At 37.8% G+C, this 16,307-nt stretch overlaps 2 protein-coding genes across 9 annotated transcripts in view; one reads left to right on the top strand and one right to left on the bottom strand.

Annotated features, from left to right (window-relative positions):
- Nucleotides 1-6,788, top strand: part of b3galnt2 (beta-1,3-N-acetylgalactosaminyltransferase 2) — a 49,901-nt gene extending 43,113 nt beyond the window's left edge. For 2 of the 8 annotated variants that reach the window (XM_069885156.1, XM_069885154.1), the window contains 3 exons: nucleotides 673-729; nucleotides 1,193-1,333; nucleotides 6,532-6,788. In XM_069885156.1, coding sequence (XP_069741257.1) covers nucleotides 673-729; nucleotides 1,193-1,333; nucleotides 6,532-6,580 — 247 coding nt within the window. In that variant the 3' untranslated portion in view covers nucleotides 6,581-6,788. Of the gene's footprint in view, nucleotides 1-672; nucleotides 730-1,192; nucleotides 1,681-2,526; nucleotides 3,876-6,531 lie in introns of those variants that run through there. The other 6 variants (XM_069885152.1, XM_069885155.1, XR_011340115.1 and 3 more) reach the window with 5 other exon arrangements.
- Nucleotides 3,405-16,307, bottom strand: part of tbce (tubulin folding cofactor E) — an 84,676-nt gene continuing 71,773 nt past the window's right edge. The window contains exons 15-17 of the mRNA XM_069885150.1: nucleotides 14,688-14,747; nucleotides 5,971-6,062; nucleotides 3,405-4,903 (exon numbers count right to left, since the gene is read on the bottom strand). Coding sequence (XP_069741251.1) covers nucleotides 4,814-4,903; nucleotides 5,971-6,062; nucleotides 14,688-14,747 — 242 coding nt within the window. The 3' untranslated portion in view covers nucleotides 3,405-4,813. The remainder of the gene's footprint in view (nucleotides 4,904-5,970; nucleotides 6,063-14,687; nucleotides 14,748-16,307) is intronic.

Here is a 16,307-nt window from a genome sequence, read left to right as displayed (position 1 = left end):
CGGCTTTGAACATTTCAATTGAATCGCCCTCAGGTTTTTGGAGAGGAGCTAACATTTCTTACCCCTTTGTGAGCTGCCTGATATTACTTGTGAATGGAAGGTCAACGTTGTCCCTTTTGTTCTGGATTCTCTCCTTCACAGAAATTGGTTTCTCCCTCATCTTTTCCAATGTGTATAGTGAGGGAAATGTAACCAGATCATAGGAAAGCTATTTAGTGTTGGATCCAACCTTTTTCATGGTAGTTCCATAATCTCTCCACAACTGACAATCCAACTCTAATGTACAATGCTTTATTCTGTACCAGTTAGTTGAAGATCAGGTGAAGTTTGGGTTAGAGATAGTTTACAATTAACAAATTATAAGCAATAATATCATTTTTTGACGCACAAAATAAAACCAGGAGATTGTCAGAATGAAGTTGATAGTTTTCAATCGGAGAGGAGAAACATTCTCAGAAAGCAGATGTCTTTGGTGATTGTGAACTTTGTTGTCCTCTGCTGTCATGGTCTTTGAACTATTGCAGCTGATATTGTGAAATATTTCTGCATTGTTGCTGAGGGATCATTGAACTCATGGTATTCCTCATGAATCCAGCCTTGCCTTCCAGGACTGGCTCGATAGAAGTCTAATTTTTGAATGACAATCTTTAATGATCTGTACTGTGGCTGCAGGGGGAAGATGTCAGCATGGGCATTTGGATGGCTGCTGTTGGACCACAGCGACATCAGGTGAGTCAATCACACCTGCCTTGGGTGTTGCCTCCTCTGAGGGACTAGAGGCTGGAAACAGACCCTTGGGATCACCATCCCTGCCTACATTAATCACATTTCATTATCCAATTCTCTTCATCTCCACCAGCTTTTATCCCTCTCCAATACAAATGGGAGGTGCTTTACAGTAGACAAGCCCAGGTCTTTTGGCTGTGGTAGGAAGCCAGAGCACCTATGCCGTCACAGGGAGAACGTGCAAAGTCCACACTGAGAGTGTGAGAGGCAGTGACTGAACCCGAGTCACTGGTGTTTGGAGGGCAGCACTTTTGTGGAAAATTTTTTAAAACCTAGCTTTCGGAAGGGTCTTCCATTTTTATTGTAAAGCCTTTTAATTCTTGACTCTGCTATGAGGCACTCATCACTGATTACACTGTAAATGCGTAGATTAAGGTACACCTCACTTTTCTCTCCCTGCCTGCAGGACACTCGATGGTTGTGTGAGAAGAAGTGTGTACCCGGTGCACTCTCATCGCCCCAGTATTCTCCAGCAGAGCTCCTGGAACTGTGGAAAAATAAGGAATTGTGTGGAAACCCCTGTGACTGTCAAAAGTGAAGATGACTCGTGAGTTCTTAGCAAAACAAGATAAATGTCAAAGACTTTGAATGTTCCTGCTTCAGAATGCGAACACAATTTTTGTGGTTGATTGGAATGGAAAGGTGAGGGCATCTGAAGCGATGACCTGAGTGGGGTGGGGGACCTACGGTCCTTCTCCACTTCATAGGCTTTGGAGTAGTCACGTTACCTACTACCAAGCTTCAGAATGGTTGAGAACTGGTGGTACTCTGCCTGTGCCACTAGCTTGTACATATAATTCTGTGAAACAAATGAAGACTTGTCTTGATTATTAAACCATCATTTGAAACCTTGCTATTTTTGTATTTCCAAAAATTAAAGTACTTGAAATCCTTTTTTTTTGGGTTCTTTTTCTGCAGTAACATAAGAGTTTTTAAAAATAAGATAAATCAGGGGTTCTCAACTTTTTTATTTACACTCACATCCCACCTCAACTAATCCCTTTGCCATCGGTGCTCTGTGATTAGTAAGGGATTACTTAAGGTGGGAGGGAAGGTTGAGAATCACTGCTCTAGACCCAAATTATTACTGAAATATTTTGCCTGAGAAAAATGGTCATTGGCCATTGGAGTTCTGAAACCGTGCACAGAACGAGTCAATGAAGGACGATTAAAACAGAGGTTTTCAAACTTTTTCCACCCACATCCCACCTTAAGCAATCCCTTACTAATCACAGAGCACCTATGGCAAAGGGATTACTTAAGGTGGGATGTGAGTGGAAAGAAAAAGGTTGAGAACCACTGGTTTAAACATGAGAAGAGTTTTGAGTGGAAAACAGTTGGGAATTGAATAGGGGGTGGAATATTGGGAGTCCCTATTGTCAAGGTATGTTAACACTTCCTTGGGGAAAATTTATTTTTGGGATCCAAACGTTCATCCTATTTCTGATGAGAATATATCATCAAAAATGTTTTTTGGTAATTAAATGGAAGAAGTGAATTGTAAAGGCAACAGTGATGGGAACATGCTGACAAAGTCACTCTGGGATTTAGGATGTACATTTTGAGTAATCGTTCCAGGAACCATATTTTCTGTGTGACATGTACAATTCTGGATGCTACTGTGAAAGGGGTGACTGGAATTGGCACAGCTAACCTCCAAACAAGAGGTTGTGAAGTGGGTGATGGTTAAATGGAGAGCAGCTCAGGAACGACTTTACTGGGATTTCTTAATCTTGTCAGCAAATAGTGATCTTCAATAATAACACCAGCTGCAGGGAGGAAGAATTCAAGCTGATAAGAAAGAATCACGTCCACACCATCGTCTCACACGTTGGTGAGTATTTTCATATTTCTCATCGTGGAAGAGTAATTCAGGCAAATGTATCATTGTTATCTTTTGGGCAATCTCATTTCCCTCAGTTATTTAAAGTAATGTATTCTTCCATTTGTGCCCAGAGACAGGCAGAGGTAGAGCTGGGAGAAGAGGATGAACTCAATTTCAGGACAATTGGTTATTTTCAGTAGGAAGGAGGAAGTAAGATTTCAAATAGTGAAGAAATGAACTGTTGGGACCGCATCAGAAAGATTGCCATACGCCAGTTCCACCTGATCTGGATTACACAGCAAATGGAAACACAGGCAATGGGACTGCTCAGAGCTACCACAGACCTGATGGTATTTCATTGATTGTGTAGCAACCACCTTGGGACAAAGCAAGTCTTTATTATTGTGCAAGTATGAGAAACTGATCAATCCATACCCATTTTGTCCAGGACTTCATGTAGCAAACAGGTACACAATCCTTTATCTGGACATCTAAAATCCGGAAAGCTCCAAACACCAGCATTTTTTTCCTGGTGCAGCGGAGGAAGAGAGAGAGATGACAGCACGACTCGGGTGGGGAGAGAGATGCCTGCACAACTGGAAGGGGGTGGATACGGCAGCACAATTTGGGTGGGCTTAAATCTGGGGCAGCTAGCTTTTGTTCTGAAACCTGGTAAAACCCAAAATTTGGAACACATTTTCCCCCAAGGGTTCCAGATAAAGGATTGTGTACCTATATAATTACTGATCATAGAGTGTACACTTTGTGAAAGATCCATCTTTGAGATACAAAGTCTGATTGCTGCAAAAACCTTTTATTTGGAGAGGAATGGATTTTTGCATTCATTTCTGTACAGCTATTTAAAGTAATTACAACTCTTCAAACCCACAACAATTGTTGTTCAACACTCTTAAGGTATGTGTCTCTGTGGTAACTTTTCTGAGAAAGCCTCAAGGAGAAAAATATTCTACACAGTTCTGGTTGTTTTACACCTTGGACAATAGGGAGAAAATGTGGAGAGAGAGGAAGTAATATTTCTGCTGTAACCTTTCGTCAAAACTCAACAATTAAAACAATGAAGTAAATTGAACGCAAAACCACATTAGGGACCTGGGGTAGAGTAAAAGCTGAGGAGATGCTGAACTTGGGGGGGAGGGAAGAGATGAGCAATCCATGATGCATTCAGCACTGTTGAGATGTTCTCAGAAAAGAAGGGCAACTACCAACACTCTCTGCTTGTCCTACTGTCACTCAAATGCCAAAATTGAAGTTAAAATATAGATATATGTATGTGCGTATATATCTTATCTATATATATAGATAGACATATATATATATCTATATATAGATCTATATAGATCTATATATAGATCTATATAGATCTATATAGATCTATATATAGATCTATATATAGATATATATATCTATATATAGATATATATATGCATTATCAGTCCATTTAATTAATTGTCAACATAACAGTGCCTTGCAGTTCATGATGCAAACTGCTGATGAAGTTACTAAAATTATTGTTTTACGCAAGAATTATAATGGCTCTCTTCCCAGGAATGTGTAGAACATCACTATCCTTCAAAAGTAGCACTGCGTTCCACACCACGAGGTGGAAAGGGAAAGGCCACTTCCAACATACAGCAATAGTTCAGATTCGTTCTGCCTACCCTGAACTTCACCCTCAGAGGGAATAGGAAAGAACAGAGTTCCGTCAAGAATCATCCATACTCACCCATTAACAGAAGCTAAAAGTTTAATGCATAACATCAAGGCTCAAGGCCAACCAACCAAAAGACACTTAACAATGAACCTTTCAGCTCAGTTCAAATAATTCTGGGTTCAGAACCAGAGGATGTAAAAGGCAAACGTCAACTGCTCAAGTTTGCATTATAATTTTGGAGGAGGTGCCACCGTGGTCACACAAGTGATGTCATTTTCGAACTGCACCTTGGTTCTGTTAATTGTGAGCTTTTTCAAAAGCTCAGTGATGTTGCAGGTGCAAATTACACTTCCACCACATTCTGTGTCTCCAAAAATAGCACTCGAAAGTTCATGCAAGAAATGTTCACAGAGCTGTAAGTCTGTATCACAGGAGTTCACACGAATCTGCAACAAGGTGCTGGATTGGGGCTGCAAAATGTCTTCCCTCAAATGCTGAATGTTCTTCCTTTACTTGATATACACCCTCACCTACCATCGCACTAATATACAGTCTCCACTCTCTATTGAGTAATATGAAAGCGGCTTCAGATCATTATCCATGTCTATCTCCATGTCCATCTGTGAAAAGATACAAATTTGTTTCTAATCACATTATAAAAACATACAATAATGCTCTGTTAAGTCAAACTATCTATTACTGCACAGTGAGCTAATGTAGGATTAGGCAACATTCTGTATAGTGTTACGGAGTCCAGAGGACCTCAAAAACTAGCAGCAATAGATATGCACTACAACACAGGGTTACTGAAACAAAAGTAGTTTTTGATTATATTTGAACAACAAAACAAAATTAAACTACTTACTTAACCTACCTAACCTACTTATTCCCCCCCCTCTAATACTAAGTGCAGGTGTGTGTAATGCATATTTAAGATTAGAAAAGTTCTTTGGATCACAGTCCAATCTCACTTATTTCAGGCAATTCTTGTACTGTGCACAGAAGTTAGCATTAACAAAGTTCACCAGTCTTTGGTGTTTAACAGGCAAATGGTTACCACTCAGGAGGGTCCGTGCTGGTTTTCAGAGAGAGATTCCTTTTGTTCCAGGACATCCACAACTGATTCCTTCTCAATCAGTCTTGCTGATGAAACTTGCCCCCCTTCAGGGTTCTCCAGATGATCCTCTTTCTTTCAGGTCATGTTTCAGATCACCAGTCTTCTCCTTTGACCAGGCAGCCTTCAAAAGTTTGCCAGCTTGTCCTTCTGGAACTGATTTCTGTGTCTTTCCTCTGTTTCACGCCCTCCCTCTCTGAGAGCCAAACTGTTCCGAGTCTGCCTGCAAAGATCACATGCTATCCCGGGCCAGCTGTATTCTGCACCTTCGTTGCTCTTTCTGCAAAAAGCACCCTGCAAAAGTCCTGTAAAAATTCTGTGTTTTAAAATGTGTCTGTGTGCAAGCTGCTCTAGCAATTCCTCCCAAGCCACCTTTAAATACTCGGTCATAATAGTGTGTTAGCATGTACTGCACGGAATATTAATGTAATTCTTAATACTACAGTAAACCCATATAATATGGCAGCTTAAGTTGGTTCAACAATCATATGACACAGTGTTGATTTTGGAACCATATAACAAAGAACTTCTATATCTGTGTCATCATTTGGCTAAATAACTAATTTGCCTCACCTTTGAACTGATGTACGTTAATTTTAGTTCAGCACCTGGGACTTTGAGCAATCGATGAAGCAGCCCCCTGACTTTCTGAATGATCATGGAATCTGCATTAATGAGAAAACAGAGTTTAAAGTTTCAAGATTTCTATTAAGGCACAATGTCTTCCTTTAATTTTTGAATGCATTGCAATTTTATGTAATAATAAATTAGAAAATGGCTACAACCTAATTGTATTATAGTCAAAGTGAGCAAAGTTTGTTATGAAGTATCTCGAAGAGCTAGGAGGTAGAGTAGAGAGACATAATAAAGCAAAGGGTAACTGCATTCCAGAAAGAACCTTGGAAAATCAGTCGTCAGGAGATCCAACAAGAATGGAAAACATTGGTTGGATCTGCCAATTGGTTGACGTGCAATGGGAATGAGATAGGGCACAGTTTTAATCAGGAAATTAGAAGCACATGTAACAAGGACAAAACAATAATCTTCATTTGTAATAAAAAACAAAAATGGCTGGAAAAACTCGCACATCAGGTCACATCTGCTGAGATTTCCTAATTTCTGTTTTTATTTCAGATTTCCAATATCTAGATTCGCCCACCACCACCTCACTTGCAACGTTTAGGCTAGGCAAGCCGAATTAGCAGGACGAGTGGAATTGTGCACAAGATGGTCTTCTCAAAGATCTGATCGGGGAGTAAGCTCTTTTAGATCCAGTATTACACAACAATCATTTATAAACAGAATTAAGAGATATTTAATAATATGATAGAATTTTATATTGTTTATGTTATTTTGTTCAATCTAAATAAGGACATGAAGCAAACTGCAAATGCACGAGTTTCCTTTGGTAGATTGGAAACTACATTCTACCGCTTAAATATCCCTTTAAAACACAAATCGATATGTAACCCAGCCACAGCCAACAAAATAATTTAACAATAGTACTATTTCAAAGGATAAAGGTTGTATCTTACCAAAAGAGCAGCAAGGCTGAAAAGGTTTTAGAATTCAAAAAGAGGTGGTCAAAGGCATTAGTAGGAAAAGGGAATGTGAAATGAGAGTAACCTAGCAAGAGATATTAAAATAGAAATGGTAACTTCTCAAGAGATGTAACATGTTGGGAAAGTTATTGTGTGTCTGTTGCATATTGAGGCAAGAGAAATGATAGGGAATAAGTGACAATCAAAATTAAACAAATATATTACATTGTCTTCACGATAGAGAATGAGGAGCAAAAAGAAATTGTACTGAAGATTTGAAGGAGGAGCCTTTGAGGAATGTGCGCACACTCAATGGCACATTCCAAAATGTTACAGGTTCTAGAATGGATCCTATTGATTGGAAAGTCACAACTCTATCCCCATCTACAGTACGGTGGCGTAGCAGTTAACGCAATGCCTTTACAGCCCCAGCGATCGGGACTGGGTTCAAATCCCGCGCTGTCTGTAAGGAGTTTGTTCGTTCTCCCCGTGTGGGTTTTCCCTGGGGGTTCTGGTTTCCTCCCAATGTTCGAAATGTACCAGGGGTGTAGGTTAATTTGGTGTAAATGGGCAGCATGGACTGATGGGCCGAAATGGCCTGTTACTGTAATGTATGTCTAATTATGAAAGAAAATTGAAGCCTACTACCCAGTTAGCCCAAAGTGAGATAGTTAGGGAACTTAAGAATATTAGCACTAGAAAAGTGAATGCAGATTATGGAAAAGACCCAAGTCTAACAAATCTGGTAAGAGTTTCTTGAGGCTGTAGCTAGCGGAATAAATGAGAACAAACCATAGATGTGTTAATCAGATAAAGTTAGATCACATAGGATCAGAGTACTATATCAGCAAGGATTAAGATTGGTTGTTGAAAAGAGATAGTAGGAATAAATGGATCAGTGGTGAATTGTTACAGTGGCTACTTATTTGAATTAAGAGATTAAGTGTTCTGTTTAGGCAAATTATGTGGAATGCAGAGAAGCTTCAGGGAGACACATGAAATTTAATGTGGCAAAAATGTGAGAACACGCACTTTTTGAAATCAGAATTCTGCTCAGTAAAACTCCTATAATCTACTATCTAATCACGTGGACATTCAAATTAATTCCACATTTGGTTCACTGGGTAATATTATCTTCACCTTGAGACTCACCAGAGCCATGATTGTTGCACTCTCTAAGCTCCCCTGGGCTTCAGTTCCCACAGTCCCTTTAAATTCACCTGGGACCCTCTCCAAACTTTCATGGGTTTTGATTCCTACACTCTGTAAACGCTGGATTCCTTGGAAAATTTATTATAATACGAAGTGAACTGGAGTTTTGGATATTAATAACATCCATAAATCTGTAAAAATCTACCAGCACAGCACCAAAGTTCAGTTAATGCTGGACTATTGAAGTTTTACAGGGTTACAAAATAATTTGGGATATGAAGAAGTTAATGACGACAAACTCAAATCCTGCAATCTACAAGACTGCAGGAGCGGAGGAGTCACGTGATGGAGTAGTGGCCGGACGGTGAACTCCAGCCCTCTCCAGAAAAGTCGGGAAAAACAAGAGAAAATACAAAGGCACAGAAATACAAGTTAAAGAAAAGTGAGTATAAAGGTGGAAAGAAGATGGAGACAAAAGAAGAAAAATCAAAATCAACGGTAAGAAGAGAGGAAGAGAAGACAACGGAGGAAAAAGGTGAAGGCCTTACCTGTCCGAAGAGACCCGCTGTGGAGAGAGGAGCCCACTACCTCAGGTCGGTAGAAAAAGAACTACAACAATGGCTCACAGAGCCGAGTAAAAGTGCGCAACCGCGCATGAAAAAAAACACACCGACGGGAGGGGGGACCAGCTGGGGAGTCGATCTCCACAGCCGGCAACGACAGCTGCAGAACACCTGCAGCAAGAAGAGACCACAGAAGACAATAGAAACAAGAAAGAAGAGGAGGAAAGGGCACCAAAGAAACAACAGATGGCCAACCCAGAGGAAGAAGAAGAGGAAGAGTACAGTGAAATAGATAAAGGGAAAGGCAAGGTAAAGGATATACTTGTTCTTGTTAGAGGATACATGGAGTCATTTAAAGAATGGCAAACACAGGAATTCAATGATTTAAGAAGAAGAATAAACAACACAGAAGAGAAAGTGAATAAAATAGATATGACCTTAACAGAAATGGGGAAAAAAATGGACAAGATGGAAGAACGGGCAGTAGCAGCAGAAATGGAGGTAGAAGACTTAAAAAAGAAATTGGAGGAATCTAATAAAAAAACTAAAGAGACACAAGAACTACTAGCTCAAAAAATAGATATAATGGAAAATTATAACAGAAGAAATAACATAAAGATAGTGGGCCTTAAGGAAGATGAAGAAGGCAAGAATATGAGGGAGTTTATAAAAGAGTGGATCCCTAAGACCCTAGGATGTCCAGAACTACAGCAAGAAATGGAAATAGAAAGGGCACATAGAGCATTGGCCTCTAAACCACAACCACAACAAAAACCAAGATCTATTGTAGTAAAATTCCTAAGATATACTACAAGAGAAAAGGTACTGGAGAAGACAATGGAAAAAGTAAGAGAGGGCAACAAACCACTGGAGTATAAAGGGCAAAAAATCTTCATTTATCCAGATATAAGTTTTGAACTCCTAAAGAAGAGAAAAGAGTTCAATGCAGCAAAGGCGATTTTATGGAAGAAAGGGTATAAATTTACACTGAAGCATCCTGCGGTATTGAAAATATTTATTCCAGGACAACAAAACAGACTGTTCTCGGATCCAGAAGAAGCACGAAAATTTGCAGAACAATTACAAAAATAGACTGAGGGATGAAGACGGGTAATGAGAGTAAAAATGATCACGATTGATATGTATGCGGGTAAAGAGGTATAAGAGAATAGAGACAATGGGCATACGTGAAAGTATCTGTAATTAGAGGAAAACATAGATAGTATAGACAAGAATTAATAAGGGAAGGTAATGGAATAGAGAGAATAAGGAGGGAATTAAAAGAGTGACCTTTGTGACATATGAAAAATGAAATCTTTTCTGGGGGGGGCTGGGTGGGGGAAAAGAGCGGTCACTGCAAAATCAGTTGACGCTTGTAAGTGGATTCGCAAATCCAAATGGAGAGGGGAGATGTGGTTGTCCGACAAGGGATAAAGGACAACTCAGGAGGGGAAGGGGAGATTGGGGATAAAGAAGATAGAAATAGGAGAATAAGGAAAATGTTGGATGTTGTAGGAATGTTGTCTGGTAAAGAGTTGAAAATAAGAAAACAGAAATGGAAAAGGAGGAAAGGTAATGATGGAAAAACGGAAAGAGAAGATAAACAAAATATAAAATGGCTACGCTGAACTATATGACTTTAAATATTAATGGAATACATAACCAAATTAAAAGGAAGAAACTACTAAATTTACTGAAAAAGGAAAAAATTGATATAGCATCTGTCCAAGAAACACACTTAACTGAATTGGAGCACAAGAAATTAAAGAGAGATTGGGTAGGACATGTAACAGCAGCATCGTATAATTCAAAAGCAAGAGGAGTGGCTATATTAATTAGCAAAAATGTGCCATTTAAAATAGAAGAGGAAATAATAGATCCAGCAGGGAGATATGTTATAAAATGTCAGATATATTCGGAGCTTTGGAATCTACTTAATGTATATTCACCTAACGAAGAAGATCAAAAGTTTATGCAAGATATCTTTTTGAAGGTAGCTAATACGCAAGGGAACATACTAATAGGAGGGGATTTCAATCTGAATTTGGATCCAAATATGGATAAAACGGGGAAAAAAATTAACAGGAAGAACAAAGTAACCAAATTTATAATTAAATCAATGCAAGAAATGAAACTTGTGGACATATGGAGGAAACAAAACCCAAAAGAAAAGGAATACTCATACTACTCGACTAGACATAAAACATACTCAAGAATAGACCTATTTTTGTTATCAGCTAGTATGCAGGATAGAGTAAGAAAAACAGAATATAAAGCGAGAATGCTATCGGACCATTCACCCTTAATACTGACAGTAAAGCTAGAGGACATCCCTCCAAGAATGTATAGATGGAGATTAAACCCCATGCTACTTAAAAGACAGGATTTTAGAGAATTTATTGAAAAACAATTAAAAATGTACTTTGAAGTAAATACGGAATCAGTGGAAGATAAGTTTATACTATGGGACGCAGTGAAAGCATTCATTAGAGGGCAAATAATAAGTTATGTAACCAAGATGAAGAAGGACTATAATCAGGAAACAGAGCAGTTGGAAAGGGAAATAGTAAACATAGAAAAAAAATTAGCAATAAAGGAAGATACAACCAAAAGAAGAGAATTGGCGGATAAAAAAATAAAATATGAAACATTACAAACATATAAGGTGGAGAAGAATATAATGAAGACAAAACAGAAATATTATGAACTAGGTGAAAAAACACACAAAATCTTAGCATGGCAGCTTAAGACAGAGCAAACTAAGAAAATGGTATTGGCAACAAGGAAAAAAGACAAACAAATTACATATAATCCAAAAGAAATTAAGGAAAACTTCAGAGAATTCTATGAACAATTATACCGAACTGAAAACGAAGGGAAAGAAGGGAAAATAGATGAATTTTTGACTAAAATTGAACTACCAAAACTACAAATAGAGGAACAAAATAAATTAACAGAACCATTTGGAACAGTAGAAATACAAGAGATAATAAAAAAATTACCAAATAATAAGACACCAGGAGAGGATGGACTCCCAATAGAATTCTACAAAACATTTAAAGATCTATTAATACCGCCCCTCCTGGATGTAATCAACCAGATTGATGAGACACAAAACTTACCAGATTCATGTAAAACAGCAATAATTACAGTGATACTAAAACAAGGGAAAGATCCACTCTCACCAGCGTCATATAGACCAATATCTCTGCTAAACACAGATTATAAGATAATAGCTAAACTATTAGCAAACAGATTAGCAGAACAGGTACCGAAAATGGTAAATTTAGACCAAACTGGATTTATCAAAAAAAGACGCACAACAGACAATATTTGTAAATTTATTAACTTAATTCATGCAGTAGAAGGAAATAAAGCACCTGCAGTAGCAGTTGCTTTAGACGCAGAGAAGGCCTTCAACAGAGTAGAATGGAATTACTTGTTCAAAGTATTGCAAAAATTCAGTTTACCGGAGAAGTATATTAATTGGATTAAAGCATTATATAAGGGACCGTTAGCGAAAGTGACAGTAAATGGACATGTATCAAAGCAATTTAACTTAAGCAGGTCAACGCGGCAGGGATGCCCACTATCACCATTATTGTTTGCGCTAGCTATAGAACCACTAGCAGAATCGATAAGAATAGATAATAATATAAAAGGAATAAAAATAAAAGACAGGGAATATAAAATCAGTCTATTTGCGGATGATGTGATAGTGTACTTAACAGAACCAGAACTATCAATAAAAGAACTATATAAGAAATTGAAGGAATATGGAGAAGTGTCGGGATACAAGATAAACGTAAATAAAAGTGAAGCAATGCCTATGAATAATGCGGATTTCTCAAAATTTAAGAAGGAATCCCCATTCAGATGGCAAATGCAGGCAATAAGATACCTAGGAGTACAAATAAACAAAAATCTAGGCCAATTATATAAACTCAATTACAATCCACTAATGAAAAAATTACAGGACGATTTAGAGCATTGGAAAGAGCTACCACTAACACTGATAGGAAGGATAAACTTTATTAAAATGAACATTTTTCCAAGGATACTATACTTATTTCAGGCATTGCCAATACAACTGACAGAAAAATTCTTCAAAGAGTTAAAGAAAATAATAAGGAAATTTTTATGGAGAGGGGGGAAACCGAGGATAGCACTAGATAAATTAACAGAATGTTATAAACAAGGAGGCTTACAATTGCCAAACTTCAAAAATTATTATAGAGCCGCACAATTAAGGTACCTATCAGATTTTTATCAAACAAGGGAAAAACCAGACTGGACGAGATTAGAATTAGATAAAATAGGGGAAAAGATACCTGAACACATATTATATAAATAGGACGAAAAATTGATACAACATAGAACTTCTCCAGTATTACACCATCTCCTCAATATATGGAAGAAGATTCATGTAGAAAGAAATAAAACAAATTATCAATTACCAAAACTAATATTGACGCAAAATAAGCTACTCCCTTTTACAATAGACAACCTTTCCTTTAGAAAATGGGAAAAAAAAGGGATTAAAAGAATAGAAAATTGTTTTTCAGGAAGTAGATTCTTATCCTTTGAACAAATGAGAGATAAGTACAATATAACTGGAGATACAGCGCTGGCATATTACCAACTGAGATCCTACTTGAAAGATAAATTAGGAAGCAATTTGAGTTTACCAGAGGGAAGTAACCTTGAATATGTGATTACAGATACAATGTTAATCAAAAGATTTATAACAAATATGTATATTAAACTGCAAGAAAAGGAGAATGAGGAAACAAATGGTAAAACTAAACAAAAATGGGAACAAGATTTAAATATAAAGATAAAAAAGGAAACATGGGAGAAATTATGTTCTGGAACGATGAGAAATACAATAAATACGAGGCTGCGTATGATACAATATAACTGGTTACACAGACTATACATTACACCGCAAAAGTTAAATAAATGGGACCCAACAGTATCTGATAGATGTTTTCGATTTAAAAAAGAAAGGGGAACAACAATTCATGCAATCTGGACATGTGAGAGAGTAGAAAAATTTTGGGATGATCTCAATCAGATATTAAATAAAATAACAGAAAACAATATACCAAAGAATCCAGAGATCTTTCTCCTAAGTAACATAAAAAATAAAGAATTTGGAATTGACTTGGAAGATGCACAAAAAAGATTTGTTAAGATAGCCCTAGCTGTAGCAAAAAAATGTATTATGTCAACCTGGAAATTGAAAGATAATTTGAAAATACAACAATGGTATATAGAAATGAATAAATGTATTCCATTAGAAAAAATAACATATAGTTTAAGAAATAATATTGAAATATTCGAACAAGTATGGGAGCCTTACATTAAATACAATAGCGAAAACCTACCGGGGACAAACATTACCTAAGTTGATGGAAGGAGAAGGAAAGAAAAGAATAGACTCTGTAGAATTTCTGGTGTATTTTTGTTGAATGACAACATTGTCTGACTGAATTAATGCAACCTAGATTGTATACCTAAAATGGATGAGGGGGGGGGGGTGGCTTGGGAGGAGGGGGGGGGGAGAAAAAGTCACTGTAAATGTGTGAAAAAGAAAAAGTGTATATCATGGCTATTGTGATTTATGGTGTGAAAAATAAAAAATTTTAAAAAAAAGACTGCAGGAGCAATTAACGAGTATTTGAAAAAGCTTTCAAAATGTTGGGATTTGAAGGAGGTGAGGGGGAAGGTTGGACGAGTAAAGTCAAGAAAAGTGAAACAAAAGTATATCCTGTTGCATTTTTAAGTGCTTTGGCTTGAACTCATTTTCAGTTTCTGTGGAGGACACATTCCAATGCCACCTAAAAATAACTGACGGAGGTGTTTATGAGAGCTGGCTTTGCACACGTTTCGTATTCAAACCATGACCACACTTAAAAGTCATGATTCATTGAGGGTAAAAATTTTGGACCATCTTGAGGTTGGAAAATGTAAAACAGAAACATATAAAGTGCTTTTGTTCTTTTCTTCAAATTCTGAGCACTTTTCTTACCTGGTAGTTTCTTCTCTATGAGCTTCTGATCTGGATTTTCTGGACATTTGATTGTCAAATCTGTGAGACACATCGGTAGACAATTTTCTTGGCATTGCTTTATCGCTCTTCGTCTACTCCCTTCACTTATCCACAATACCCTCCCTTTACCACTATATATATCTTCAGTTAGTTCTATCTTCACCATCCCAGAACTAAACAGATATCGAGATGCACTCACAATGATTTGACGTAGTTCATCAAGGTGCATTCAATGCAGTGAAGATGAGCAACCACGTCAACCTTATCTCAGAATGCAACGAGATGATCTGTGCTTTCTGCAACTCAAGCGGGTTGCTCTGTCCAATTGGCATTTCCACCCCACACTAGTCTTCACTTCTCATCCAAGTATTAACATTGAAGTAGTAAAATGGATTCAACAATGGCTGAATGGGAGCTGCCAGAGAGTACTGGTAGGTAACTGTTTGTCAGATTGGGAGCCGGTGATGAGTGGTGTGCCTCAGAATTCCGTATTGGGTCCATTACTGATTGTCATATACATTAATGATCTGGATGATGGGATAATAAATTTGATTAGTAAATAAGCTGTGGATAGTGAAGGAGGGTTTCAAAGCTTGCAGAGAGATTTAGGCCAATTAGAAGAGTGGGCTGAAAGATGGCAGATGGAGTTTAATGCAGATAAATGTGAGGTGTTACATTTTGGTAGGGCTAATCAAAATAGGACATATATGGTGAATGGTCAGGCATTGAAGAATGCAGTAGAACAGAGGGATCTAGGAATAATGGTACATAGTTCCCTGAAGGTGAAGCCACATGTGGATAGGGTGGTGAAGAATCCTTATGATATGTTGGCCTTTATACATCAGAGCATTGAGTATCGGAGCTGGGATGTTATGTTAAAATTGTAAAAGGCATTGGCGAGGCCAAATGCACGGTTTTGGTCACCAAAGTATAGGAAAGATATCAACAAATTGGAAAGGGTACAGAGAAGATTTACAAGAATGTTGCCAGGGTTACAGAGTCTATGCTATAGGGAAAGGTTCAGTTAGATCTTTATTCTTTGGAGCATAGAAGGTTGAGAGGGGATTTGATTGAGGTATTTAAATTATTAAGGGTATAGATAGAGTTTTTGTGGAGAGGCTTTTTCCTTTAAGAAAGGGGGAGATACAAACGAGAGGACATGAGTTGAGATTTAGGGGGAAAACATTTAGAGGAAACATGAGGGGAGACTTGTTTATTCAGAGAGTGGTGGGTGGGTGGAACCAGCTTCCAGACAATGTGGTGGAGGCAGGCTCGATATGTATATGAACGGGAAAGGAATGGAAGGTGACAGGTTGAGTGTAGGTCAGTGGGGTCAGGTGGGAGAACGTGTTCAGCATGCACTAGAAGGGCCAAGTTGGCCTGTTTCTGTGCTGTAATTGTTGTATGGTTATCAACATTACCCCATAAATCAGTGCTAAAGGGAGGGGCAGCCATGCAAACAGAATCCTTCCCAAGAGTCACTCACATGCATCATTTTATATTAATCACACATAACCATACCCTAAAATTTAGTAATTCAATTAAGACATTTTATAATAATCTAGTTTCACTTCCGAAAGATTCCAAATAATGAGATTT

This window comes from Narcine bancroftii, chromosome 6 (genome assembly GCF_036971445.1).
Source record: "Narcine bancroftii isolate sNarBan1 chromosome 6, sNarBan1.hap1, whole genome shotgun sequence".
NCBI lineage: Eukaryota > Metazoa > Chordata > Chondrichthyes > Torpediniformes > Narcinidae > Narcine > Narcine bancroftii.
Note: the sequence above shows the minus strand (reverse complement) of the source record. Positions and strands in the feature narration are given on the sequence as shown.